This window comes from Pocillopora damicornis, chromosome 3, assembly GCF_964200805.1.
Source record: "Pocillopora damicornis chromosome 3, jaPocDami1.2, whole genome shotgun sequence".
NCBI classification, from domain to species: Eukaryota; Metazoa; Cnidaria; class Anthozoa; order Scleractinia; family Pocilloporidae; genus Pocillopora; species Pocillopora damicornis.
The window spans coordinates 10,040,036-10,067,875 of record NC_142672.1 but is presented as its reverse complement, the minus strand read 5'-3'; the positions used below and the strand labels follow the sequence as shown (position 1 = coordinate 10,067,875).

General features: G+C 37.7%; 4 protein-coding genes across 5 annotated transcripts; 3 read left to right on the top strand and 1 right to left on the bottom strand.

The window, feature by feature from the left end:
- Window positions 1-16: 16 nt before the first annotated feature.
- Window positions 17-7,270, top strand: LOC113667514 (diphosphomevalonate decarboxylase). 2 transcript variants are annotated; one of them, XM_027183341.2, is made up of 15 exons: window positions 17-181; window positions 299-369; window positions 875-942; window positions 1,295-1,344; window positions 1,602-1,718; window positions 2,310-2,364; window positions 2,580-2,676; window positions 3,170-3,217; window positions 3,634-3,708; window positions 3,962-4,057; window positions 4,559-4,687; window positions 5,202-5,314; window positions 5,894-5,939; window positions 6,073-6,138; window positions 6,502-7,270. In XM_027183341.2, exons 1-15 carry the CDS (start codon window positions 85-87, stop codon window positions 6,571-6,573), a joined length of 1,200 nt encoding a protein of 399 aa, XP_027039142.2. In that variant the 5' UTR covers window positions 17-84; the 3' UTR covers window positions 6,574-7,270. The 2 variants fall into 2 exon arrangements, with proteins under 2 accessions (XP_027039142.2, XP_089057771.1); XM_089201645.1 differs by having other exon boundaries at window positions 875-1,125.
- Window positions 5,875-17,854, bottom strand: LOC113667512 (protein arginine N-methyltransferase 7). Its single transcript, XM_089201640.1, has 19 exons — window positions 17,019-17,854; window positions 16,864-16,900; window positions 16,545-16,694; window positions 16,355-16,463; window positions 15,489-15,601; window positions 15,166-15,261; window positions 14,596-14,732; window positions 13,511-13,757; window positions 12,988-13,048; window positions 12,748-12,817; window positions 12,239-12,362; window positions 11,583-11,669; window positions 11,422-11,469; window positions 10,494-10,583; window positions 9,168-9,318; window positions 8,647-8,732; window positions 8,004-8,188; window positions 7,283-7,364; window positions 5,875-6,869 (listed from the first exon to the last, which is right to left on the bottom strand). The coding sequence occupies exons 1-19, from the start codon at window positions 17,210-17,212 to the stop codon at window positions 6,672-6,674; spliced, it is 2,265 nt and encodes a 754-aa protein (XP_089057766.1). The 5' UTR covers window positions 17,213-17,854; the 3' UTR covers window positions 5,875-6,671.
- LOC113667515 (uncharacterized) lies at window positions 17,363-18,318 on the top strand. The gene has a single exon (XM_027183345.2). The coding sequence runs from the start codon at window positions 17,363-17,365 to the stop codon at window positions 18,143-18,145; it is 783 nt and encodes a 260-aa protein (XP_027039146.2). The 3' UTR covers window positions 18,146-18,318.
- Window positions 18,319-18,717: 399 nt separating this feature from the next.
- LOC113667542 (E3 ubiquitin-protein ligase AMFR-like) lies at window positions 18,718-27,351 on the top strand. The gene is made up of 14 exons (XM_089201643.1): window positions 18,718-19,055; window positions 19,144-19,236; window positions 19,862-20,026; window positions 20,783-20,935; window positions 21,043-21,083; window positions 21,389-21,521; window positions 22,056-22,189; window positions 22,900-23,010; window positions 23,228-23,394; window positions 23,531-23,637; window positions 24,249-24,374; window positions 25,124-25,184; window positions 25,707-26,001; window positions 26,327-27,351. The coding sequence occupies exons 1-14, from the start codon at window positions 18,879-18,881 to the stop codon at window positions 26,373-26,375; spliced, it is 1,812 nt and encodes a 603-aa protein (XP_089057769.1). The 5' UTR covers window positions 18,718-18,878; the 3' UTR covers window positions 26,376-27,351.
- The last annotated feature ends 489 nt before the right edge of the window (window positions 27,352-27,840 follow it).

Here is a 27,840-nt window from a genome sequence, read left to right as displayed (position 1 = left end):
TATGACTTATGGATAGAGAGCCGGGAAACACTCTTACATGACCTGGTGAATACTATTTCCAGTACCAACCGAGATTCATCTAAGATGGCGGACGAAATTTGCGCAAAACGGATTAAGAAGTCTGATGGTGTTAACATGGTTACTTGTCAAGCCCCAGTCAATATTGCCATCATAAAATACTGTAAGTGAGATATAATTAATTTACAGATAGCTTTCAGATGCTGAAAAAATTCTATACTTATTTCCTGTAAAACAAAAACGATAAAGACTGAAATGTGAAAAAAATTTTATGTTGTAGGGGGAAAAAGAAACGAACAGCTTATTCTACCTTTGAATTCTTCGCTAAGTGTAACTCTTGATAAGAAAGAGGTAACGTAAATTTCGAATATTTTTGTTGTTTTTAAAAGTGGTCGGGTCACATAAACTGTCTATAACTGAAAACACCAGCATAAACGTCAATATCAAGCTTGTCCCCTTTCATAATATAGTGTGGTCAGAAAAAAATCAACATGACCAAATTTTATAGTTTCTTTAGAAACATATGTGCTGTGTTGACAGGGATTTAAGAAAAAACCTTGTTGTTTATCATCGAGGAGTTAATATGAATGATAAACCGCAGTCGCCAAGTTTGAAAAGTTGATGTTTTGAGGAAGTGGAACAAGGCTAATGGTAGTAAGTCAGGTTTACATAACTCATACCGATGAGGGACTCACAGCATGTACACCACAGCATTTATTAACTCATGCCAAAAGATATTTTCACCCCAGCACCTACACTAAGAATAAAATAGATAAACAATTTTGTACCAACAAGTTAAAGACCAAGATCAAGATCAAGATTAGTAATTGTAATCTATGGTTTGTTCTTACTTCAGCTCCATTCTTCTACAACTGTTGCAGCAAGTGAGGATTTTTCTGAAGATTGTATTTGGCTCAATGGAAGGTTTGGTAGCATATAATACCAGATGAGATTTGTATCAAGACTCATTGTCTAGGAATTTTAAAACATCCTATTAGCAGTAAAACTCTGATATTCTTACACAAGGAATATTGAGTTTTATTGATATTGAGTTAAATTTTCATTTTTTTCTTATTTTGGGGTATTAGATGCCAAGCTTTACTACATGTAAGTCTTCCACCATGATAAACAAAATTTTTTAATACATTATTCTCAAGGCCACATTCCAAAAATGTACCCTAAATATAGTATTATTGTACAATAAGAAAAAGGAGATCAAGATGAATTATAATTTCCAGGGCACATGCATGTAACTCACTTTTTCCTTCTTATTCAGGAAGCATAACATTGCTGAAATGCCACGGATTCAAAAGTGTCTAGCAACAAGTGAGTTCTGGTTTGATTTAGTCACCATTGGAATTTTTTTTATATGCAATCAAATGAATGGATTTATTATCCAATTATGATAACTATCTTTTTTATTTACGGTATAATATATTTTGAAAATTGAAAGTTTTAGAATTAATCTACATTTTCCTTAGAAGAAACTTTAGTCAGAGAGACTTAAATCGTATCTGTTCAGTCTCAAATGGAGGATTTCTTGATCAACACTGCTATAAAAGTCACATCATTTTCTTTTTCAGTGAGGAAGCTGTCACACAATGAGTCTCTTAAGGACTGTTGTATTCACATTTGCTCACAGAACAACTTCCCTACTGCTGCAGGCCTGGCTTCATCTGCTGCTGGATATTCCTGCCTAGGTAGAAAAAGAGGAATCCTACATGTAAATTTACACACACAAAGGTTTGATCTTTTGAGACAGGAGACTTATTATACTCTTGAGTTTAGGAAGGCACAGTGAGATGAAAAGGTCATGCACAATGATCCTACAACGGCTCAAACTTTGACCTCCTAATGTTGATTTCAGCGTTAAAACCATTAACTCTTGACACCCTAACGTCAGTATACATATTCTCCATACTGTTCTCTATACATTTTCAAGGGTGCTGACGAGGAGAACTTGTTTCACACCAAGAGTTTTTTCAGTTGGTGATAATTTCCTTTATTCTTGTGACCTCAATGTGTGATTCAGGGATAGTGTATGGAGAAATTAGATGCACATCACTCTTAGGGGTTAAAGGGTGAAGCCAATACAATTTGCCTGAGAATTATGCTTATTTAATGTTAGCCTCCAGGTGCTCTTTCAATTGGCAGAAAAATGAAGTTAATGTACTCTTACACACACACACACACATTCAGACTTTCCAATTTTCACAAAAAGTTGTATAGCTTTGAATGTCAGTATGTATACATTCCAATTTTATTATAGTGATGATAATTTTTGTACACAGTTTTTGCTCTGTCAAGATTACTTCAAGTCAAGGGTGATCTTTCAAGAATAGCAAGGTGGGATAACTGAACCTCCTCCACTAACAGAAAGAAACAACAATAATGATGTGTACTTTTATGAGTAGAAGAAGTCACCACCATAAACTTTACAGAGAATGGTTTTATTGAGAACTCAAGAAACGCCAAAAGACTGAAGGGCATGACATGTTCTGATGGCTGATTTTTTTATTGCTTGTTTGTCTCCCTTTTTCGTTTTTATTGTGATGTTATAGGCAGGGGTCAGGAAGTGCTTGCCGCAGTATGTATGGAGGGTTTGTTGAGTGGGAAAAAGGTGATGCAGAGGATGGATCAGACAGCATTGCTAAACAGGTAATCATATCATTGTTTGTTTCTTACCCCTTGGTCCAAACAAAGAAATTTACAAAGAAATTTTCATAAGATATTGGTTTACAATAAGACATTGAAGAGATTAAAAAACATGCATCCAACAGTTTGAGAGAAATTGGAAAATGGTCTTACACAAAGGTAATTGGGGTTTGCAAGCTTTTCATGATGTTCTTGTAGATAAGCCACCCCCCCTGATTTGTAACCAAAATTTTGGGAAAAGGGTTGCGGCATATATTCAGGTGTTTGCAGTACATCGCAATTCAAAATTTTGAGTCACAGGTCATGATTTATTTTAGGTTTGTTTCAAAATTATTGCTCTCACATCCATTCCTTGTAAAAATCACATGTACTGATATACACAACAGGTTAAGCAAAAACATTTTGATAATTGCATATTGAAACGCTGAAGATCAAGCACGAACTTCAGTATTTAAAGTTCCAGCAATATATAGAAAATCTTGTTTTTGTTTCTCAGATTGCTACTGAAGATCATTGGCCAGGTTTAAGGGTACTTATTCTGGTGGTAAGACCATTGACAGAGAGACAATTTCACAGTACATTACGATAGTTGAAAATCAATGATACAATTCCCTAAACAAGGATTATTGATAACTAAGTACCTCATACGTATTGGCAAAACGAGCTAAACTGCACTTGAGGTCAGTCAACATCTTCTAGAACAAAATAAAATGGATCCGAGAATTTTTCGCGCTCTTTACAGATTTCAGACATGCTTCTTGCCTCCACAGGAATTTTGGATCCTTAAGCGTCCTTCGTCTTCTTGTGCTATTTAAATATACACTTCAGCTTTTTGCCTTAAGATATCAGTCTTTGTTTGACACCAACCTGAGATGTTGAAGGAACGTAACTCATTCTTATTAGAGAGCAGAAAAAGAAGCTACTTGGCGCAACTGATATACATCCTTGTCTCACTTCTAGGTCAATGAACACAAAAAAGGCACAAGTAGTACTGATGGAATGAAAAGAAGTGTAGAAACCAGTGATTTACTTAAGGTACGCCCTGACAAGTTTTCACGCAACAGTTGGGGTATAGCAAACATTTGTGTAACGTTTGCCTTTCCAATTAACGGTGTACAGCAGTTAGAAAAGAGAATTCGTATAAAGGCCCCAAATCAACGAGGATCTCATCTTGGAGGTCGTAGATGTCATTTTAGCCTCACGAAAGCCACAGTTTAGTACCACTGTGGTGGTTTTGCAACCATTTAACGTATACCAACACGTTTACACATTTTGGGCTCTCTACCAGTTTAGATCTGAGTTTTGTGTTCCTGAGAGAATGAAGATAATGAAGAAAGCAATCTCGGAGAGAGATTTTGAGACATTTGCAGAAACTACAATGAAGGTAATAGTTTTTGTTCTGATTGTTTAAATTCATTTTCGGTTATTCTTTGCTGTGTCACGCGATGGGAAAAGAGCTCTCATTACTACCTGAATAAAGGTGGTAAGTTTCTAAAGAAACTGTGCTGCTGCGTCGGTGGGAGAGTATAACAGGGTAATTTAGTATTATCAACTGAGTTGATAACGTAAATTGGCCACCGTAAAGAGTTAAAAAGCTGACATTTGAATCCAATCCAATCTCTCTGACGAGGGGCTAACGCTCGAAACGTCAGCTTTTAAACTCTTAACGGTGGCTAATTTACGTTATAAACTCTGTTGATAATACCAAATTACTCTCTCTACCATCGTGGCGTTGCGGGACTTTTCCATTGCATGCTAAGAGAGAAATCTCCGCGGAATTCTGCGTTGAATGTGAACGTTTCACATAGTTGGTTAATTAGTGCTCACATGTGGAATGTGTTCAGTCTATGAGAACGTTTCAAGGCATAATTTTGTTCTTGTGTAGGAAAGCAATCAGCTGCATGCAGTGTGCCAGGACACCTACCCTCCCATCGCACCACCATACATGAATCAGACCTCACACAGTATAGTTCAGCTGGTCACCCTGTACAACAACTTCTGTGGTCAACTTAAGGTAATAAAACTTTTGGTTAGCGTGTGATCAATTGCCCATTTTTGCATTCTACAGGTGTTGCTGCTTGAAACGTTTTTATGTTTTACTTGAAGGACTATTTAGGTCTCTTTGAATCCTACTGCGTAGAAAACTTAACCACACATCAGAGATTATAAGAATCACCTTAGAACTCCTTTTGCGTTAACGTCAATCGAACTCACGCGGTGTGCCTTCTACCGTGCGCGTAATATTTGCTCTTTTGTCCTTTTATCTGCATAGCAATTAGAATTGGCCAATCGTGTTTGCGGTGGGCGTGGCTCTAAATCTATCCCGAGAGTCTTTCACCACATTCTCAAACTGCCTCATATCGAAATCCTTTGGTTTCAGACTAAAATAAAATAACTAGGCTGTTTAACTGGAAAACTTCAGATTGCATCTCTGAACAGAAGCAGATACAAGGTCTGATATAGTGAAGCACGGATCAAACCACACCAGGTACTACTGACGGACTCTGTTGTATTCTCCACGTCATTAGGTTGCCTACACGTTTGATGCCGGACCCAACGCGTTCTTGTTTGTAATGGAAAAAGATATTGCAGAAATTTCGTCGCTTATTAGACACTTCTTTCCTCCAGAAACCGACAAAGGGTAAGTAAACCAGATGAGTGACAGAGAAAACGATAAATTAGCCATCTGGAATAACAGTTCTGAGCTTGTTACGTCTTACTTTGCAAAGCGGAGCTTGGGAGTATTTCATTAGTGATTTTTCTGTTCGCACTCTCTCTCCATTTGAGATGCTAACCTCAGCCCCTGGTGTTTCTCGGTCCAATTGTTTTTCCAAGATGGCGGTTGATTTTTAAGGTTGAGAGGTATTTTTATCTTGAAAACTGACCGAGAGCTTTGGAACGAGGCTGACGAGTTGCTTGTCCATCATCGTTACTCTTAGGCGTATTTGTCCGGTGTCCTTGCAACACATTTCCCGCGCTGCCCTGGCGAGGAGATTCTTTTTGAAAAAAAAAGTGCCTTCACGAGTTGCACACCAAGGTTTTTCCAACCAGGGAATACTTAATCCGCCGCACCCCACTAAGGTCAGTGGATTTCCAACTGATGCTGCGAAGTTTGGCGCTTCGTGGAACACGCGTAGTTGCAGTTTGGTCGCCCAGTTCTCCCAGTGTTTGGTTTTCAACCTTTGCGTGCGTTTTCTAACATTTATTTTTCCATTTATAGATTTATTCAAGGAATGGAAGTAAAATCTCAAACTGATTTAAACAAGGTGTGATGTATTTGTCGTGTGAAGGGTAGCACAGAGATTACATGCTCCTGATATCACAAACTCCCACTTAAGGTAAACAACCCTCGAGTTTTAATCCAGGGTTAAGCTCACAAATTTTTTTTTCGGTTTGCAGAATCTTTTGAAGTCGATTACTATTGAACCATCTCCAGGAGCTGTAAAGTACGTTATTTCAACAAAGGTGAGCATGTTATCCTTTGTTGTTCACCTTTGACAAACTGAACCATTCTGATAGCACGGCGCGGCACACTCCTAGGAAGCCAAAGTTTGCCTGTTGCTTTCTCATTTCTCTCCGCGTAAAGGAATTGGTTACAACTCCACGTTTTTTCATTAAAAACAGTATCTCGTCACAGATCAGCAATAAGCAATGTTTGGTGACAAACTTTCAATTTTAGTGAAAGCCCCGAACAGAAGCGAATACAAAGGGAGAAATCGTGCTCTAAGTGCATAAGCATATGAACTCTCCCGTGTCGCGAAAGTGTGTGTTTTGTAACTCAGTGTGACAGTAATGAATTATTATTATTTAGTGATATTTCTCTCTTAGGTTGGCAGTGGCCCAAGTGAACTGGGCGAAGAACATAGCCTTCTTGATGAAAATGGGCTTCCCAAACCCTAACATAACAAGAACTGTCTTGCAGTACTGTCTTTCCAAGAACTCCAACAAGATAGACGCTTTTGAGAGACTTTTTCTACGCCTGTAACGTTATTCCTTCGTTAGCTTGTCTGTAACTGAAAGTTAAAATCAATTTCTCCCGTGCTTGGTTCAAAACTGACATCATAGCTCATACAAGAAGTGTTTTCATTTGCAAGAGTTAAATCGTGAATCTTAGTTGGCGACTTCACAAAGTATACTCCTTGCTTTGTGTGGCGAACCCAGTTTAATTTGGACATCTCTTCTGTACCATCTTGTTTCTGTAAGCAAAGAAGAAATCGGTGGATCAATCATGTATTTGAACAAACAAAACCAATTTAACCAAACAGAGAAACTTTCCAGGGGTGTCGGAAGAATTCTGGTGTTGCATTGCTTTTGCTTTACAATGCTCTCTGATTGGCCTGAAAATAACACGCCACTTTTTCAATTGACTAATCAGATGCAAAACTAGAGCCAAACACGACTTGGCCACTCGAGTTTTCTGACGTTTGTGGTTAGATGTTTCTGCTGTGAGTTCTCTTTTAATTTTTTATGTTACCCTTTGTCGTAATCGGCTGATGTGATTACCTAGAATTTTTTGCTATGGCACACTCAGTCAAAATCTCTTAACTCAAACAAATGAAATTAATGTTTCTTAAAAAATAAAGGAAATAATGATTTAGTCATGTCTCACCTGTTGTAATCCTGTAGTAACGGTTAATTTATCACTGAGGTGGAAGTCCATCCAGATTGCTACACCATGAAAAGTACCAGGCCTAATAACAGAGACACAGACCCTGAATAAATTTACAACTGGGAAATTTTGGATGTTCGAAAGTATATAATTGTTACTGACAGGAAGTAGTCATCCTTCTTTCGTCAAATCAGCTCTCAGTCTCTGCATCGTGAAATTTTCCCTCTTTGTACCCACTTAAGTACAACGATGTTTTCATGTATCTTTTGTATGTTTGTTTGTCTGTTTGTTTTTTCCATCAAAATGGTAAAAATCAGACAGTGCGTTGATTTTAACCCACCGTGAACTGCCTACCTTAATTCGTGTTTGATCTTAAACATTGCTCATAGGAGTAACATTACACATGAATGAATGACAGCCATACTGAAGGGGCGTGAAACATAATTTGTTGCACACAGATGTGGACAATATCGACCCTGTGTTCTCTTAGAGTGACTAGCATCTAATTTCTCCTTACAATATCACCCCTAAATCAAAATTTGAGGTCACAAGATTGAAGGAAATGATCACCAACTAAAGAAGCTCCTGATTGTTAACCAAATTCTCCTTGTCAGCTCCTTAAAAATTATAGTGAATAATATGGAGAATAGGCATACTGATGTTAGGGTTTATAGGGTTAACAGAACTCCAAACTGGTAAATAACCGTAGCTGTTTAATAACCTCGTAAGTTTCGCTTCTCCTTTGCTTGCCATTTTCTGGCTTGGTATATTTGAAGTGAAGTCAAATTCCATTAGGGTGAATTCCTGAGTTAGAGGATGGCACGGATACTCCCACAAGTGATGAGGCTCCAGTGCTATCCCATCACTACTTTCACTGTTGATTTCTTCATTTGTAAGTTTTGATCCCTGAAAGACAACAATCGATAGTCGAACTGGCTCTGGTTAGCCTGCCCAACTAGCACTTGATCAAACAGAGCGCGAGAGATTTAGATAGGGGGAACGAGAATTCACGCGCGCACGAGAAAAGAATGTCTGTGACACGCACGTGTTTCTTGCGTGACATCTTGGATGACATGAGACTAGCGTGTTAAGATGCCACACGTGTAGCTTCTTAGAGCTCGAGAAATGAGGTAAAATTATATACATTTCCGTTAACCGCAAGACTTAAGTTATCTGTGTTTCTGAAATGGCTCACTGCGATAATAAAATGAAAGGCAGTGAAGTCTCAGTTCCTTTTCTCTTCGCTCAGGATGCGATTTCGCACATGGAGATATCAATTTCTCCCTTTGATGCATTGAAAATTTCAAATGGCAATCTAACTTATGACTTAATGCGTATGCAAAAGTTTATTAAGTCTATTTTACCTCTATTAGTTCGTCAAACAGTGAGATATCAAATCCTTCCACGATATTCACAGGGGCATGAAATTTCCAAAGGTCATCAAACTCCACTAAAAAAGTTAAAAGGTAAAATTCCTGAACAAGGGTTGTGCTCTTTGAGGTTGGTAGCTCAGAAAGAATTCTCAGTGAACCGATTATATATTGTAGGTAATCTTCTCTACAAAACAAAAATCTAAAATGCTTTGGTGAGTGTCTAGTTACATGCCGCGGAAAGAGAAACTAAAACGAAACCGTGTAAAAACTACGAGCATAGAACACCCGACGCATCCCCCTCAAACCTCTTGTACTCTTCCCTGACAACTCTTTGTGAATTGTTTCGATTTAACCACAAAAGAGAAATAAATTTTGGGCTGGTTACAGTATGTGCAAGCACTTATTCAGTGACTAACCTTACCTCACACAAACAAATGAAACAAAAGGATTGAATGAAACATACGAGACTTAAAATTTTTGCCAATATCTTTTGGTAATTTCCATTAACCCACCTGCTATTGCCTTCAAAGTTGCACCCTTAGGTAATATCTTGACTGCTGGTTTGCTTACTCTAGCGGCACTGGCTGCCGCGTACCAGAAATATAGATTGTGCCACGGAAACAGGCAACTTGTAAAAAAAGGCTCACCTATAATAACATCAACCTGAAAAGAGTATACACAGACATCAAAAGGATTCTTGTAAACTGCTACAACAGCACGGAATAATTATTGTAGGCATCTACAACAAATCATTAATATCTTGCCACTGGCTATAAAAATGATTTTATGGTGTGGCTTTCTCCGCGAGTAGGCAAGATGAAATGATTCCTGTGTTCTAAATGTCTACCCGCTCGCCCGCTTTGAGATTCCGTAGGAAAAAGTAAAAATTGTGACCAGTTTAATTATTCCATCATTTCCTGTTGTAAGAAAATTTTTTCACAGTAGTAGGATCACAAAAAATATTTTGAAGACGATAAACTCAATGAAGGCCGCAGCGAGTTTCAGGAATTTCTTTCCATAGTTTTGTCTTTTTGCCAATACTAAATCCTTTTGATTAATCTCGCTCGCTCAAATTGGCCAGACGCTGTCTAGCTTTTCATTTATTCGTTCATATTTTTTTGGCGCAAAAAAAAAAAGAAATTGCCAGCTTCCAAACTACTTGAATAAACTAGACGCATGTAATGTGCGTGCATGTACTCATGCACTCACATTGGTAAAATCTAAGCTCAGTCTTGATACAGTATTCACACTTCTCTCACGTGAACCTCGCATTGTGAAAGTCATGTGAAAACCATTTGAGAAGCATGTGCAAAATGTCATCCCTTTAAAAGAATGTTATCACATGCTTTTCAACTAGTTCTTGAAGCCTACACGTGAGAAACTCGGACTTACTCAGGCGCTCATAAGCCTCTACGACGATTTGTAATAACTAACCGCGCTTGACCCGAATTTTTAAGCCGAGCTTTCTACGGAGAGCGTCTGAGTAACAAGCTGGATCAATATCTCGAAGGACTTTGTGAGATCCTGATAGTAAAATAATGCGTCGTCTTTTTTTTTAAGTTTTCTTTTCTTTAACAAATTCCGCAATTTTTCTGACGTGTTTTTGCTGGCTTTTTCAGTCTTTTTCTCTGCCTAAGAACCCAGTAGGGGCTATACAACTGTCAGTATGTAAATGTTGAAACACTGGCACTTAAACCCGGCTTTTGGATGAAAAGCTAAAAAACTTCAACGGTTAAACAAATACATTTACGCCCACGACAGGAAAAAAACAATTACCATTCAATATGATTTTTTTTCTTGTCTGTGCATAATACGTGATCATATTTATTTCAATTTACCTGGACAGTTGATAGGTCCCTAATCTGCAGATCTGACTCTTCTTGACTAAGAATCTCTATTTTGTCAGCTATTCCATTTAAATCCATAATCTGACAAAGAAAGAAAACGAGATGGTGAAAGGGTGTAATGATTCAGTGAGACGCCATTGGGGAGAAATAAATGTAATGGGGGAGGTAAGTAAGCCTTTATACGGGCCCAAGTGGCCCATGGGGCCGGTGCTTAACTCCGGTTTTCTAGTGCTCGTCCATCGCAGGGTTACCCCCAGCACATTTGCTGATACCCATTTGAACACCAGGGTGAAGAGAAGCACTGTGAGAGTAAAGTGTCTTGCCTAAGAACACAACACAGTGACCCTGGCCAGGGCTTGAACCCGGACCACCAGATCCGGAGTCGAGCGCACTAACCATGAGGCCACCGCGCCTCCACAAGGGGGAGGTAAACAGTCAGTTATTTCCTTGCTGTTGTTACTTTTCTTAACCTTTTAACTCCTTGGAGCTACTAGCATCTAATTTCTCCCTGTAGGAACACCCCTGAATCAAACATGAAGATCACGAGAATAAAGGAAATGATCACCAACCACAGACGCTCTAGATTTTTAAAACAAATTCTCTTTGTCAGCACCTTAGGACATAAACAGTAAATAGTACGGAGAATATAAATACTGATGTTAGGGTGTAGTGGGTTATTTTAAGTAAACTGAACAAAACAATTAAGCCCTATGTAAATATGTGAAACACAACAAGAAGTAAAGGGATCAGTTTGACTGAGTTTGAGGAAATCAAAGTTACAGCAGCACAGCAAAAAGATAAAGATATTGCTAATTTCGTGTACCAACCCAGCTTAACATTTTTAAAATAAGCCAAAACAGAATATATCAGTCAACTAAGATAGTAGACCTCCTTAACAATAAAAACAGCTCCAACTCACCTTCTTTAGAAGCTTTTGAAATAATACTGATGATTCTACTGTAATGACCTGCAAGACAGACATGTCTAATTACTACTTCATTACCAGTTCATTTTTGATCTACATCCACGTTTTTGTTTTTGGTGACATTTCATAATTCACTGTATAATTGCTTTAAATACCTTCTCAAAACCGAGTTTGGCTGCCATGACAGGAAGCAATGACCCATCACTGATACACAAACACCTAGAATGACCCTCTGCAACCAACTGGCAAAAAAAAAATAAACATCTTGTTGGTAACTGATCTTATTAGATTTATCCTTCAATTTCTATTAAGTAGACTCCCCTGCAACATATGTATGGAAGGGGTAAAAGTGGGAGGATAATCTGGATAATACAGTGGAAATGCATGTAGGGGTAGCTGTTTTTACTTGGTTTACAGGAACTCCTCTAAAATTATCACATAACAATAATCCAAACCTTGAACTGGCAAGAGGCAAAACATTTACCAGTAGGTTAATTTTGTAGTGAAATGGAGTTGTTGAACTAGAGACAAATCCAGCTTGAGGCCAGCTTAAGATCAGAGCAGAACTTCAAGAATGTGAGTTTACTACACTGAGCATCTGTCTTCAATATGTCTTTAAACAAATTGTATCACCCAGTGGGCCTGTCCAGATTCCCAATGCAATTTACCAATTTGACTAAGAGACCAATGACCTGTATAATTAAGGATTCAACTCCATAAGGAGGGAGGGAGGGAGGGAGGAAGGGGGGGGGGGGTTAGGGCATAAGACTTAAAGTACTTGTTTAAGAGGTTCAAAGAACTAATTTGTAACCTGTCTCAATGCCTCTTTAAAAGCCTGTGATCTTTGCCTGTCATTCAACATAGCAAATCTGTGACGACTCCAGGTGACATGGGCACCACACGTGCAGAGTGGACGATCAACTGTTGTTACAATTCTGCATACACAAAACATTAATACGTCACACAATTAATAACATAGTAAAACTCAGATCTTTGCATAATAAGGCTAATGAGGTCAACGTTGCTCTCAAACATTATATACCTTTTGCCCCAGTTATAATGATTAGTTTCTTTTCCAGGGTCTAGATGTACAAAATGACAGGGAACACAAATATGACAAATTCACAATCCAGAGTGAACCTGTTTGATAAATTAGTAAACCTATTGAAACCTTGTGAACAAATACCTCTTAAAGAGAGGCTTGATAGAGCATGAAGATAATATGTAAACACTTACAAATAGACCCCTCAATAAATTGAGCTCCTTATGAAATGAGAGGGTCTGAAGTAATCAAACTCTGCCACTATGTGTTGGACATACCTATTCACTGGTGTGACATCAAACCAAATGCTGTAGTCATCATGGTAACAGTGAACATTTATTTTGTTACCTGTGGGGGAGAAATTTCAGTTGATCAAAAATTTGTCCCATTCTTATCAATTTTTTGGAGTACAACAACTAATTTGCTGAGGGTTTCTACCATTAATGTCATTAAACCCTTTTAAAAGATAATGTAAGTGCTGTTAAATTATCAGATTTCAAATTTTTCAAATCTGGCACCTTCTTGCATGGTCAATGGTGTCTTCAAGAAATAGACAGCCTGCATCCAGTGATCTCTCCACTATCAAACAAAACAAGAAATGAAACCCATAATTAAGTTCATTTGAAAAAATAGTAATAGATGATATATGTCAACTAAATATCACCCTCTCCCCAATCTTCAAATCAACAGAACTTATCTTCTTAGGGAGAAATTGCCAGACATAATAAACTCTCAAGAACATCCAACAAAGTAACATGCAGTATTGGTTAGGAGAATTAGTTTTCAAATCTGAGAATAGGAAAGGTTAACCTTTTACACCCTAACATCAGTATTCATCTTCTCCATACAGTTCTCCATACATTTACTAAAGCACTGATAAGGAGAATTTGTCTAACAATCAGCAGTTTCTTTGGTTGGTGATCATTTCCTTTATTCTCATGACTTAAATGTGTGATTCAGTGGTGATATTGTAAGGAGAAATTAGATGCTAGTCACTCTTAGGGGTTAAAGGGTTAAGTGAAAACAACACTTTCTAAACACCTGTCTTTTGTGGCCATCAGGGTGTACCCAGCGTGGAGCAGTTGACAAGATAATTTCACCATTCATGTCCATATCTAAAGACCACCACATGACCACTCCATGTACAGGACCTGTCTGGGTGACTGAAGCCTCAACATGATAATGAGACACTGTTTTATCACTGTCAACTTTGTCTTTGGTCTCTGGTATTGACACTCTGTTGGTGCAGTGGGTATTCTTTGACTGACATCCACTACAGAATTCAACCCTGACAAGAGAAGGTTATTATCAATGACTATGCTGTTAGGTTAATACAAATAATGTCATGGTATTTATGGCAAAGACAGGGAGGAAGCAGAGAAGAAAGCAAATTCAACCACAACATTGAAATGAGAGAAAAAAATAGTTTTAGAATGGACATGCTTGAACAAACAATAACCTAAGTAAACATGATCTAGCAATTGTCGCAGTGATGAACAGCAGTGGTGAAAATAACCTAAATAATAGCTAGCCAGTGCGAATATGGAGGGCAGGTATAGTAAATACAGAAGAGACACAAAAAACAAGAAGATTAAGATGGGGGAGGGGGCAACAATTGGTTCAATTTTAGCATAGTGACCTGTGAAAAAGACAACAACTGGCGAATTAATATTCCTTCATTGCTGTCTCTTTCACCAGTCAGAATATAATTTGTTATCAAATAGCACCATCCATGAGCAGATTCCTTTCTGGAGAACATTTAGTATAAGCACTAAACTGAGTTAAGTCAGTTATCCATTGGTTCAAGCTCACTGAAGCACAACTGATTTTAGCTTTTTTTTCTGCAACAGTTATCCCATTGAAGCACGTTCAACTGATTTTAACTTTTTTTGTTCTGCAACAGTTATCCCGTTAAAGCATATTCAACTGATTTTAGCTTTTTTTCTTCTGCAACAGTTATCCCATTGAAGCACAGCTGATTTTAGCTTTTTCTTTTCGGCAATAGCTTCAACTGCAGTTTACCAGCCAGTCTTGCATTTATGCATGTCTAAATCCTGACATTTGATTTAAATCTCCCTATCTAAAAATTAACATTACATCATCATGACTCTGGATGTGGATTTTACCTAACAATTGGAACAGGTGATGTAAAAATATGAATTTCTTCATCAGAAAGCTCATCAACATGTAGATCAAAACCACTTGCAGTCCCACGACAATCTTTCATATCAGCAGGTAAGGTAATATCTTGGTTGTCTAACATCTGAGCAGAAAGAACTTACAACTGAGTTTTATCAATGTTAGCTCTACCAGAGCTCCCTTAGAGTAAATGTCTTTAAATGTCACTTGCAACCTCAGTTCGAGCCATCAATAACCTAGAAAAGTTGACTACATTTACTTAAGACATACATGAAAACAAGACATAAGGTTAAAAACATTTCATACATGTATACTAGGCCTACAAGTATAATATATATTGCATGTCACACTGTTCACTCCCAGTAACAAAGCAGGGTATTATAAAAATCAACCAAACAAGGAGGCTAGGAAGAAATTAATTCAAATTTCACAAATTCCACCCTTCTCATTTGCTTTTGTGGTTTGGTTTGCCTTTTTTCATACTCATAAAAGAAAGACACATGTGATGTTCTCCTTTCTCAAACTGCAATTTACAATTGTTAAGGCATTCTTACTACCTGCTGTGGATTTAACTGGTGCATACTCCAAAGTGCATCACTTCCTATAACTTGAGCATAAATTGTAGCTGCTGCTGGGACACTGACAAATCCTGGCTATAGAGATAAATTATTGTTAAAGTTTGTGCTACATCTTTAATAAAAGCAAACTCAGATTCTATAATTAACCTGATTCTGACAATTTACAGTACTTCAAGAGTCATGCTGTTTTGTGGACTGTAACATAGGCAAACAAGATAAGGAAATAAAAAATACTTGCTGAAAACAAAATTTACCATTTACATTTCCTATTTACTATTGACAAAATTAAAAAAAATTTATACCTCCAGTAAGCGATTGCAAGCATCCCTTAGAGTTGGTAGTGCACCTTCTCCAATAAGTTCTGTATCCCAAAGTTCTGTTACTAGTAAGTTAGCTCTGCTTTGGCAATTTCCATCTGTAAGAAAAACCAACAATTACTTGTCAATTGAAACTGAATTTTCTATAAGCACCTTGTAAAAACAATCACCCACTACATTAATTGAAATAACAGTTATGAGTATTGCAGGATTTACAAATTATATTAATTAGCTGCCAAGTGCATTGCCCACCAAATCTGAATACTACAAGGTATATATAGAACTGACAAGATTTATTAATCGAGTACTATCATTTCTAATTCTCTTTACAAGATGATTCTCTCCAATTCTCTGATGCTCTTCCAGATCTCTAAAATCATGCTGCAGTAACTTCCCAAGGCTGAGACCCAATACTTCTTGTAACACATAGGTAAGTTATTGACCATCCTTGGACCTGTATTGAGGATGACCAATAACTTACCTAGTAAAAAAAGTAAAGCTTTTATACAGGCCCAAGTGGCCCATGGGGCATGAAGCATGAAGTGGCTAAGAGTATTATTACTACCCCCTGGATGGGATGCTAGTCCATTGCAGGGTTACCCCCAGCACATTTGCTGGTACCCATTTGTACACCTGGGTGAAGAGAAGCACTGTGAGAGTAAAGTGTCTTGCCTAAGAACACAACACAGTGACCCTGGCCAGGGCTTGAATAAGTTACCAAAGCCTGGTAAAAATGGTTTCAAGTGCAATTATCATCAATTTTCATCATCATTGTCATTATCACTCTGCACCATATTCCACCCACAATAGATAATTACTATTACATCTATCAAAATGATAAATTTTTTTACCTTCTTCCATTGATAATTCAGTTGAGCGTTTCCCAATAACTGAGATTTTGTCACCAAATCCATTCTTTTTCACTATTTCACTAGCTACTTTAGCAATAGGTTCAAATGCCTGGCAAATACAAAGTAAGCAGATTTGAGAATCCAGAATAACACAATTTGTTTCATGCATACTAAAAAGGTGATTGGTTACCTCGCAAGCAGTGGCCCCATCTGCCCCACTCCTCACAGCCATCATGGCCAGAAGTCCAGTCCCTGTTCCAATATCTAGCATGTGAATTTTTTTCCCAGCAGCTTTGATATTTTTGACAGCGTCTTTGGTTGCCTGATAGTACATTTTGTTCTACAGCGAAAAAGGATACAAAAATCTAAGAAAAAACCAGTTTTCTTTTTTCTTTTCTAGCGGATCTAATGAGTGATTTTCCTAGCTGAACATGTCCTGAGAAACTCCTTCATAAGTGTCTCTTTTTTGCTCAACAATTGCAACTTATAGGATTCTATCAAAATCCTACCCTCTCGTCATCGTGAAGCATGTCTGCATAAGACGATCTGTGGAAGAAAGATGGAAGAGAATAACTTCGCTGAGTTTGTCTCTGGCTCGATCGTATTTCACTTTCCACACTACAGTTATCCTGTCAAACACGAATGTAACGATCTCCTAAATTACCTCGCGATTTCATTCCTCATGTCGTAATATTCATCCTCCATGACCCATTCCATTCTTCCTGTAGTTGGACTGAACCTCTGTAAAAACATTTCGCTTCTCAACCGACCAGAGAAGCCGTAAAATCTCTTAGCTATTTTAGAAGAAAACGTACACAACTTCCTCAAATATATCGAAGAGACCATTCCCAACAACATGTGGGTTTTTCTAACAGGTTATTTGATTGGATTCTGTACTCCTGGCCAATGAAATTACGCGTTGTATAAGACTATAGTGAGGAGCGCCTGGTTTATACGGCAGCTTTTATAGCCTCTACTGCATTCAATAGCGGTGTAGACCTCACAGGAATGGACGGAGCTCTAGATGGCAATATGAAAACCCCGTCAAATCAGTCTCATTTACTGGACTTGTGCCACAGTAGAGTAAAAAAATATGCGGAAAAAAGACACGTAATTGCCCACGAAGTTCAAACAAATCCGGAGTTCCTGACCGCAGGAGTTCTTGTTCCAATTTTTATCAGAGAGGGATCTCTTTATACCCTTCTCACATTAAGATCTGAGCATTTACCCACTCATAAAGGAGAAGTTGCATTTCCTGGAGGAAAAAAAGAAGATGACGATGAAGACATTGTAGCCACAGCTTTAAGAGAAGCTTACGAAGAAGTTGGTTTATCTCCGGAGATAGTACAAGTCGTTGCAGTATTGAGTCCACTGACATCGCGTGCGAGAGCAAGGCCGATGTACGTGTATCCGGTAATTGGCCTCGTAAAGTCACAATTTGACTTAGTAATCAACAACTCCGAGGTTCAGACTACGTTTGAGGTCCCTCTGGAGTTTTTCCTTTCGAAAGAAACACATAAACGTGATAAAATGAATTTCAAAGGCAAGACATTTGAATTTCATTTCTTCTTGTATGACACAGGTGTAGGTGAAGGCGAGAGCCAAAAAGAAAATTCGACCTTCCATATTTGGGGATTAACTGCTTCAATTTGCTTAAGGGTGGCTATGGTAGCTTTGAGTAAACTACCCGAGTTTGACCTTGAAGAACACTACACAGAACTTATGCAGTACATAACAGAGATAAATGGAAATGATGATGATGATGAATTAAAACCTCTGAGTAGAATGTGAGAAAAATAAGGCCATGCTGAAATTTTGTGTTCAATAATTCTGCTAACCATCCTGTAATCCTTTTGGGGGAACGTCACAAGACAGTAATAAAAACCTATGCTTCCGACATACCACGTTATTTTTCTAAATATATTTAAAAAGTGAGGTTGTAGATTAAAAGACGCTCAATGGTAGTCTTACAAAATGATTGAGAGTTGAAGCCAGACAGGTCTTAATTATTTTTATCGGCAGCTTCACCCTGGTACCCTTTATCTTGATATTGTGACTCATAGATTCATAGATTTCATAGATTGAATCATAGATTGTTCATAGATTGAACTTTAATATAGATTCAATTTGATGGCAATAGGAATTTGCCTTTGCCCCACTTACCCCTCCCTCCCAAAAAATGAAGCCTGCTTTTGAAAGTCTTTTTCATTGCTAGTATTTCTCTGATTTAAGATACTAAATTTTTCAGACACGCGATATGACCGAAATCCCTAAAACTTTGCTATTGATTATCCGCAGAGAAGTATCTTTGTGACTTACCCCTCCCTGCTGCAACAAAAAGGTCCTATCTGGGGTCCCCATAGAAATGGTGACGTCACCATTTTGCTGCACGCACCACTCAGACAAATGCTGAAGTCGCGATTAATTCGACGATCGTGGGCACTGTAAAGGCTTCCCTTCTCTTCTTTGCTTTAGATACGTTTGTTTTTCACATCCTTTGAGTTGCATCATATCTAGAGGGAAAATGCCGTTGGTTTTTCTCGAACAACTGCCTCTTCCCTCTCTGCAATCATATGTGACTGTAAGCGTGTTGTTGTTCGTTTCGGCCGTTCTCTACGCATTGAATGTTACTGTTGGTTCTGATGAGAAGGAGAAGTTGAATATTTACGATTTTATGTCTCAGGATAATTTTTGTTTTTGGGTAAGTGTTTTTTCGCTTTTACTAAAGTGCTTTTTAGCCGAGAATTGAGTATTCCTTTAATATTTGCCCTTGCATTTTACTCCCTTAGTCGAACTTGAACATGGCCTACTGTTGTTTGTTTTTGTTCGGGAAAATTATCCAAAGGGTTGTATTTGGAGATCTTCGCGCCAGTGAACTTCAGGTAATTGATAAAACGACAGTTTAGGATGGTATGTTTTCTGAAAGTTATAACCGTAGCCTAATTAAGACTTGATAAGCTTTGTACACCCGCTAAAATGACCGACCGGACAACAAGTAACTCCTCGAGAATATAGTAATTATGGTCGACTTTCAACTATTGATCTTTTGTTTAATTAGCTGTGCATCTTGCCTTCCTTCTTATATAATGTTTGATTTGATTCAATCTCGTGAGAAGTAAAAAGTTAGGAGAACGGTAGTGATCCAGATCGATTTCCTTTGCACTCCAACGTTTTCTCAGACTTCCTACTCTTACTTATTTTGAAAAGATATTTTGAAACTTACCCAAACGTGTATACATTAACCATAATAACGTGCTCACTTTTTCTTCACACCGTAATCAATTCGCTCATCATGACAAAGCTTACAAATGCAGATTTTGGTTTTACTTGTGAGCTAAATATTGGCCATCTTAAACTTCAGTCTTGCTCAAATATTTGTTCCATTTGTGGTTTGAGGTTTGGATGTCTACCTGTGAGAGCCAGTCTAAAGTGATTGGTTCACATATGAACAACATTTAAACCAAACCATGTGGAGAGTTTAAATGGATTTTGGTCTTTGTCTTACAGCAAATTCAAGACAGATTCTGGAACTTTATTTTCTACAAGTTTATTTTCATCTTTGGAGTTCTAAATGTGCAGAAATTCAATGAAGTGATGTGGTGGACGGCTTGGTTTACTCTACTCGGCTTCTTTCATTTGTTCACACAGCTCTGTAAAGACAGATTTGAATATGTAAGTCATTAGTGTCTTGCCTTGATTGTTAGCTGTCTGAATTACGCCTGCTATGGTAGCTTAATTGAGGGCAATTTTGTGTCCCATACCCTCAGATATCACATTGAAATTATTGAGAAGTTTTTGTTAATTTTTAGATTGTTGTTTCGTTTAGTTTTTTTTTGTTTTTTGTCAGAATCAGTACATTGGACTTCAGGGTAAAGGGTCATGGTGTGAACAGAGAGTGATATAACAAAGCCATAGTCTTTTGAAAATCACTTACATTATGATTCAATCTCTCATGGGGCATGCAGACATCTCAAGAGAATTTTGAAAGAACAATTGTTCTTCCCTAATGAGTATTCTGTCCTTGTAGGGAGTGGGAGGGTATAAACAAAGTAAAAGAATTATTATTCTACCACCACTTGCCTGAGCTGATATGTTTTATCAGTTGAAATAAATATTGAGGAAATGTTTCTCCTGGTTCTAAGAAATGATTGAATCATGACCATTTACAGAGGCACATGAGAAGATACATCATAGTAAACAAACAAACTGAATTGGCTTTTGTTTCTTCTATATTTTGTTACTTTTTTTTCTTAATGTTCTTTATGCCCACACATTTCATTCTACATTTTCTTGTATAATATTAATTGTACAGTTAATCATTATTCTATGAAGGCTCTTTTCTTCCTGGTCAGAAGGGTGTCTGCTTACAATTAATAGATTTTTAAGCAAGTTTATCACTAAATATACCCCTTTAATTTTTTCCTTTAGTTGTCTTTCTCACCAACAACGTCTCCTTGGTCTCATGCAAAAGTGATTGGTTTACTCAATACTTTGGTGTTATGTTGCAATGGATTGTTCTTCATCTGTCTTTTTATTGGTTGGCCAGATGGCATACACACTTTCACATTCATGTTGGCTGAGGTACATGTATAGTCTATCTTTGCAGTTACTTTGTGTAGATGATTACTGATTTTTAAATGTTATCTTCTCTTATGAGAAGTTTCACAGTATATGATTTTATTTTTCAGTGTATGCTGTTACTGATCAAAATAGTTCATGGTCTGATAAGGTAATTTCTATTTTGATAGTTACATGATAAGTATAAAATGCATGTGATGATGTTGTTCTTCTTTATTATTTTAAACTCTTCTGCTAGCAAGCTGTGAGTGACCTTGTGATTGAGGTGGATTAAGGTGTTTGTATGGCACTTTATCTTAGACAGGCACTTCTCAGAAAATTTTCAGGGATGAAAATTACCAGGATAGTTACCCCTTGCTCCCATCTCCAATCTTGAATAAAGCAGTCCAAAATTTGAAATTCATTTGATTCACAGTATCCAGACTTGTTACCAATAAACCTCTTTATATCCTGTAGGTATGGCATTCATCTGTGGGATATAGGTCATACCAGTATGTGGGAAGGAAGAAGCACATGGAGTTACAACACAGACATGATGATGGAATTGGCCTTGTACATTGTGGACTTTGCTCATCACCTTCACATGTTGGTGAGAATGAATTAAATATTAATTCTGTTGGTATTTCTGTTCGAAGTAAATGTGCCCCTAAATGTTCCATTCCCCTGAGCAGTAAATGAGATAAATGATATCCAATGAAATCTGTGCTGTGTCACAAAGATAATTATTACTCAAATTACAATTACACAAATGTTTATTGATAGTAATTCTGGTAACTGACAAGACATGAAATTTTAAGAATCATTTGAAAACACTGAGGTAAAATCAAACAACAGGTGGAAGTTTTTGAAAGTTAATTTGTATTTGTGTTTCATTTGCTGTAAATGCTGCCAGTTAACAACTTTCTTGTAAATATAAAAAAGTTCCTCATTGGTTATGACTGTGCAAGCTTTACTGTATTATACTTATCCAGACTGGCCAAAATTAGAACTATGAAAGGTTTTTCTCTCTTTTTTTTTTTCTTTGTGCTTGCAGAACCATCCAATAAACAAAAATATCTGTTAGTGGTATTTAAAAGCAGACTTTTTCACTTTTTATATTTAATTGTATTCTTTTGTTTCATAGTTGTGGTCAAACATCTTCCTAAGCATGGCCAGCTTGGTGTTGTGTATGCAACTTCGTCACCTCTTCTATGGGATCAAGAAAAAGCTGGCAAAACATCGGAGTTATGTAAGGATTATCAAGTGTATGGAGTCAAGGTAATTTGTCTAGTTTGATTATAGGTTTGAAATATCTTTTGAAAAATAAGAGGTGTAACATGATGAAACTTTAAATGTATTTTAACCCTTTAACTCCCAGAAGTGATTAACAAGTATCTTCTTCCCACAATATTCATGCATTTTCCAGCAAACAGGTTATGAGAATACTCAATTGTATCAGGTAGAAGTTGTTACCTTGATCTAACACCAAATTCTCGCAAGTTATTTACGAGGAAATGTGTAACAGCTAGAGGGGAGAATTAACAATTGGATGTTGGGAGTTAACCCTTTCTCCCCCAAGATCTAATCAGTAATTCTCCTTACTATCTGTCATACAATTCTTATGATGTTAGTTCAGAGAATTTGGTATTGGATCAACTAATAATCCCATGATTGATATTCTTCTTGATTCTCATCACCTGCCTGCTTGATATTGTATTGATATTGTAAGGAGAAATTCTGCCTTGGTCAATCGTGGGAGTGAAAGGGTTAAAGGGTTAAATGTGACCATGTAGCTTACTATTTTACATGTGCAGTAATGAGATGCAGATGAAAGGTGATAATTTTGCTGCAGTGGTGAATTTTTTTTTATTTTTTATAGAATCATTTTACACCTCTGTCAGTGGTACAGGCAAAATTTGTATATTTTTGTTGAATGCAACTTGTCTAATTTGACATCTGATTGATGGTTGTCTGCATATGATCCTCAGGTTTCCCTTGGCAACAGAAGAAGAGTTGATTAAGAATAATGATGATTGTGCCATCTGCTGGGATTCCATGGTTGCAGCAAGGAAGCTACCATGTGGTCATCTTTTCCATAAGTATGAAATTGTTTGAATTGTTCAGATTAATTTCCTCCAATGAGGAGCATTCCAACTTGAGCCTTTACCATCCTTTTTACAGCTATATGTACACACTCTTTCTCTCTCATGTTAATTCTTCAGCACTCAATATGGTAACAAGAATTACTTCAGATCTGTACTCAATAAAACACCCATTGATGGTTAAAATGCTGATCAAGAACTTTTTTTCGGTTAGTTCTTGTCTCAGGTCGTGGCTGGAGAATGACACCTCCTGCCCTACCTGCCGCCAGTCACTTGCCAGCGATCTGCAGCCTGAGCAGGAGGAGCAGAGGCAATCAAGAGGAGTGGCTGCATTTATGATGGGGCGTGGGCTAAGAAGAAACCACTTTTTCCACTTTGATGGTAAGGTTAAAGCCATTTGCTGCTAATGGCCAAATAGTCAGACTGGGATGGTGGTGATTTAACACCACTTTAGACAAGTTGCTTGTTACTTGGTAATTAAGAGAGTAAACCATTCTTTGCCATGTTTTCTCTTTAGGTTCTCAGATAGCCAGCTGGTTTCCAAGCTTCTCTGTGGAGGTCATGCACACTGGAGTGGAAAATGCAGCTGAGGGTCAACTTCCAGAGAGCCGCATTGAAGCTATGGTAAATCTTTATCAAACAATCACTCCATGAGCACACAATGGATATGAGATGACAAATAGCCAACAAGGCCTCATTGGCTAAAATCACCTCATATCCAACAATTGGTAGTGGAATAGTTTGTTTATTAAAAACGCCCCCAAATAGAGATATATCTTACCAACTTTATTTTGTAAGAACAAAGAAATTGTAACAGTTAAAATGTACAAAATATACTTCCCATTTAACTTGTCTTCATGTGTGTGCATAGTTTAATGGCTCATGACCCATGATGAATTGCATTATCCCAAGAACCAGTTTTTGATAATTAGGGATTTTCAGTCAATAATTTGTTTTTGTTTCTTCCATTCTTTTTTTAACCATTTTTTTATTGTGCAATTTATTGGAATGAGCCAAGGAGCAACAGTCCGTTCATAATGTATTGTAATCAGTTGTGAGATTTACTGATGGATGACCAGGCCGAGTGAAAGTCATCGTCAGATTCGACATCATCCAAGCATTACTCACTGTTAGAACCATGGTTCCTTTCCAGTATTTAGGTCATTGGATAATTTCACTCAGCTGTCAATTTCCTAGTTAAAATTGACTAAGAATGGTGTGATGCTTATCTTTAGGCACACCAAGTACAAGCCATGTTTCCAAATATGCCATTCAACATCATTATGGAGGACTTAAGACACACTCACTCCCTTGAGGTCACCACTGATAATATTTTGGAGGGAAACATAGCAGTGCCTTCTGTAAGTGATATCCCTCAATTAGAATTGAAATATTGCAAGTGGGAGGATTTTGAAGTGGGTACCAAAATGATAAACAAAGTGACAACAATATAGCTTTCTCTAAAGATTCCAGGTTGAAATATTACAATCTCCTTAAATAGCAAGTCTCTAACCATAGTAAGAACTTAAAGTCCTTTTGTTAATATGCACGTGCCAATCACATGTAAAATTCATGCACATTACATTTTATATTGTGGGCGAATTGAAACTGTAAATGTAGGTATCTTCTAAGAGACTTAGATGGCAAAGGGGAATAACATCTGGTTTCTTCAGTGTATTCTGCTTTTGCCTGTATGCATGCTTACATACAAATATGTGCATGAACTTTGAAAAAAGGTTATTGAGAAATTGAAGGAGTGAAAGAAAAGTGAACCAAATAGAGTTTATTCTTTCCATCAGTAGTTAACTCTTTAACTCCTGTAGGTGACCAAGACAGAATTTCTCCTTACTTTATCTGTACAATGTCATGCAAACAAGTGATGAGAATAAAGAAAAATATCAATTATGGGATTACTAATTGATCCAATACCAAATTCTCCAAACTAACATAATGAGAATCACTCTGAAGACAGTAAGGAGAATTAGTAATGAGGTCTTGGGAATTAAAGGGTTAATGTGATTGTCATGCTTTGACTCACAGGTCGTGCTTCAACTCACAGGTTATCCTGATTTCTGGATCTTAACACTGTGGCTTAATTTGCCTTGTTTAGGTCTGGACACCACCTGAGGAACAATCAGAGGATTCAGAGCTCCTTCAGATAGCACACCCAGGTATGTGCTCAGAAAAGACTTTTTGTGCTAGGCTGGATGATATTCCAAGGAAGATGATTTAATTTCTTTATAAATCATCTAACCCTGGGATCCCAAGCCAAAGTTGCTAGAAGTTGTTGTTAAGGTAACAGGAACATGACCCTGGCCAGGCAGGTTACCCTAATCCCACCTTGCAGCATTTACATGGCAAATTGTGACCCTGGCTGACAGTGTTACCCTACCTCTCATACTGGACAATCTGCGGCAATCTGCCCAGGCAGGCTGCCCCACGTGTGTTGTAAACATGATCAACATAAGTTAAGGGATTTTATGGACAGATGGGTTACCCATCCTAGGCGTATCACTTCACCTACCTGGGGTGCCCCACCTCCATGTAAACAGGTCCTCAAACTCAACAGTGTATTTGGGTGAGGTGGGGCAAAGTGAACATCAATGCAGTCAGCTGGGAAAAATTAGCATCCCACGAAACTCTTGCCACTTATCGTAGATATGCTTATGGATCCTTGCATACTCATATTTCAGACTCACTGACACCTTCAAATACACCTGAAGAAACTGAAAGCTCTACAAGTGAGACAGAACAAGACAGCACAGAAGCATCTAATAATGCGGAAGTGATGAGAGAACAGGCACTTGAAGAGGCTGCCTCGTTGGAGCAGCGTCCAAAGCGTGACGAGAGCCCACCACCTAATGAAACACCACCGGGAGAGAGATACAGGAGTGTATCGCCATCTTTGATGGAGTTTTCAACACAATCTTCAGTGAGACAGTCCCTGTTGTTAAAGAGAAAAGAGATGATGCTTCAACAGGCAAGGAGGTGAGTGATAAAGTCAGAAATGAAGAATACAAAACTATCTTAGGATCTATGTAGATTTTATAGGTGTAGAAAGGTAATGGAGTGTTAGCAAGATTTGGGGCCAACTTGCAATGGACCACTGCGCTTTGCAAGGGTATTTGATTAGCAATTCTTCCAGTCACTTTGTGCGGTAGAAATCTAGATAAACTTCAGGATAGGCCGCAGGGATTTTGAACTGACTTAAACTTTTAAATATTTTTTACATGTATGCTTTCGACTTTATTTGGCATTTCCGAAGCAATAGAATGGTTTCTTTACACAATATCAATCTTATTACGTCTTTCAGGCGTTTTATGGACAAAGAAGTCTCCAATCAGACTGAATCCAGTCAGTAGTTGACGCAAAGTGACAGTCTCTCACAGTGGAAGCAGCTGATGCCAACGTTCCAGATGATAGGGCAGTTTTAGCCCGGAAGATGAACATCAGGCTGCTGTTAAACTTTGAAAATCCCTATGGGGAGTGCAAGAAACTACGAACAATTTAATCAACTTTATGACTCAGTAAAAACCAACTTTAGACTCAAAGACAAATTAAAGATATCCTCCTTTTGAGGAAACGGGCGTAAGATATTTTTCGTAGATCGATGGTAAAAGTCACTCAAGGCGTGGTATTCAAATGACATTACTAAGTCAGTTCCGCTTAATCTCAGTTTCCTTTAAACTTGCCCGTCCATCTATTACTGGGTACATTTTGCATAGGTTAGAGTGACGAATTTATAGCTTCGACTAAAACTTTAGTGTAGCTCACATAGTGTGCATTTAGAAGTATGCAGTGTAGTCGTATGACAGAAAAAATCACGAAATATTGTTTTTACTCCGTGGCAGATACCTTACTTGTTCTATAGTGCACGCGACTAAATTAATAGACCTACGCATCGGGTTTGATATTATCTTTAGGAACCTTGAAAAACTTTGACTAGACCCTTGTGTTGTAATCGAGGCTCTGAATGTGATCCTTGTGCTGATTCGAGGCTGGACGCTTATTTACTTTCCATACTTACAAGGTGGGCGCTTATTCGGGTGCTTAATCTAATAAATACGGTAGTTTTGTTTTCCAAGGCTGAAAAGTCGTTGAAATTTGAAAATTTGTGTTGTCAAATTTCGTATGAAAATGATTATGTTAAATGGCTCAAACTGTTGCAATAATCATAATTGTATAACGTTATGTTGGAGTGTTTTTCTTCATAAAACACGGAAAAGCCTTTTGAACAGTTCCTGGGATTTCATGAGGTTAAGATAATACAAACTCTGTGGTATTTATGTTCAATAGTTTTGTAGTTAAATTTGTAAATAAAAGAAGGTAGTTATTAAATGATGATCACTGCAGTGGATGAACTCACGTAGGCTTCAGTTCTTCTTTCTTTTACAATCAACAAAGTTGATACTACCCATTTTTATTCTTGATAATGCTCAAGAAGGGTTGAGGAAGTTACTCCAGCACCCATGGAACTACTGCCACTTCCAGGCGCTCAGTTTGTGGGGCCGAGCAAAAAGTTGGTTAAGTAAGGGAAGTACAAAGAAGGGACTGGGGTGACATTCTTTCCCAGACCCTTGGCGATTTTCGCGCGATCTCTAACTTACCGAGAGCCTAACTTAAACTTAACTCGTAAATAAATTGACGTTGATTGATGAATGTAGGGTTACAAGCCCCCTTTATGAAAAGACTCGCGTTTAAATTGTAATCCTGCCTAGGTTTCTTTATTCCTCCTTTCAAAAGCCTTTTTCGGATAGTTTCCTCCATTTGGTTTAGAGCAGCCATATGTCGTGAATGCCTACAGGCAGCCGAACTTCACGATATCTC

Excerpts from the sequence above, each read along its gene's own strand:
- LOC113667514 (XM_027183341.2), top strand. The coding sequence starts at position 85 with ATGGCGGACGAAATTTGCGCAAAACGGATTAAGAAGTCTGATGGTGTT. Across the intron at positions 370-874 it reads TAACTCTTGATAAGAAAGAG|CTCCATTCTTCTACAACTGT; the intron begins GTAACGTAAATT and ends TTCTTACTTCAG. Across the intron at positions 5,940-6,072 it reads CTCAAACTGATTTAAACAAG|AATCTTTTGAAGTCGATTAC; the intron begins GTGTGATGTATT and ends TTCGGTTTGCAG.
- LOC113667512 (XM_089201640.1), bottom strand. The coding sequence starts at position 17,212 with ATGTTGTTGGGAATGGTCTCTTCGATATATTTGAGGAAGTTGTGTACG. Across the intron at positions 8,189-8,646 it reads TGTTTGACGAACTAATAGAG|GGATCAAAACTTACAAATGA; the intron begins GTAAAATAGACT and ends GTTGTCTTTCAG. Across the intron at positions 6,870-7,282 it reads TTACTACAGGATTACAACAG|AAACAAGATGGTACAGAAGA; the intron begins GTGAGACATGAC and ends CTTTGCTTACAG.
- LOC113667515 (XM_027183345.2), top strand. The coding sequence starts at position 17,363 with ATGGACGGAGCTCTAGATGGCAATATGAAAACCCCGTCAAATCAGTCT.
- LOC113667542 (XM_089201643.1), top strand. The coding sequence starts at position 18,879 with ATGCCGTTGGTTTTTCTCGAACAACTGCCTCTTCCCTCTCTGCAATCA. Across the intron at positions 19,056-19,143 it reads AGGATAATTTTTGTTTTTGG|TCGAACTTGAACATGGCCTA; the intron begins GTAAGTGTTTTT and ends TTACTCCCTTAG. Across the intron at positions 19,237-19,861 it reads TTCGCGCCAGTGAACTTCAG|CAAATTCAAGACAGATTCTG; the intron begins GTAATTGATAAA and ends TTTGTCTTACAG.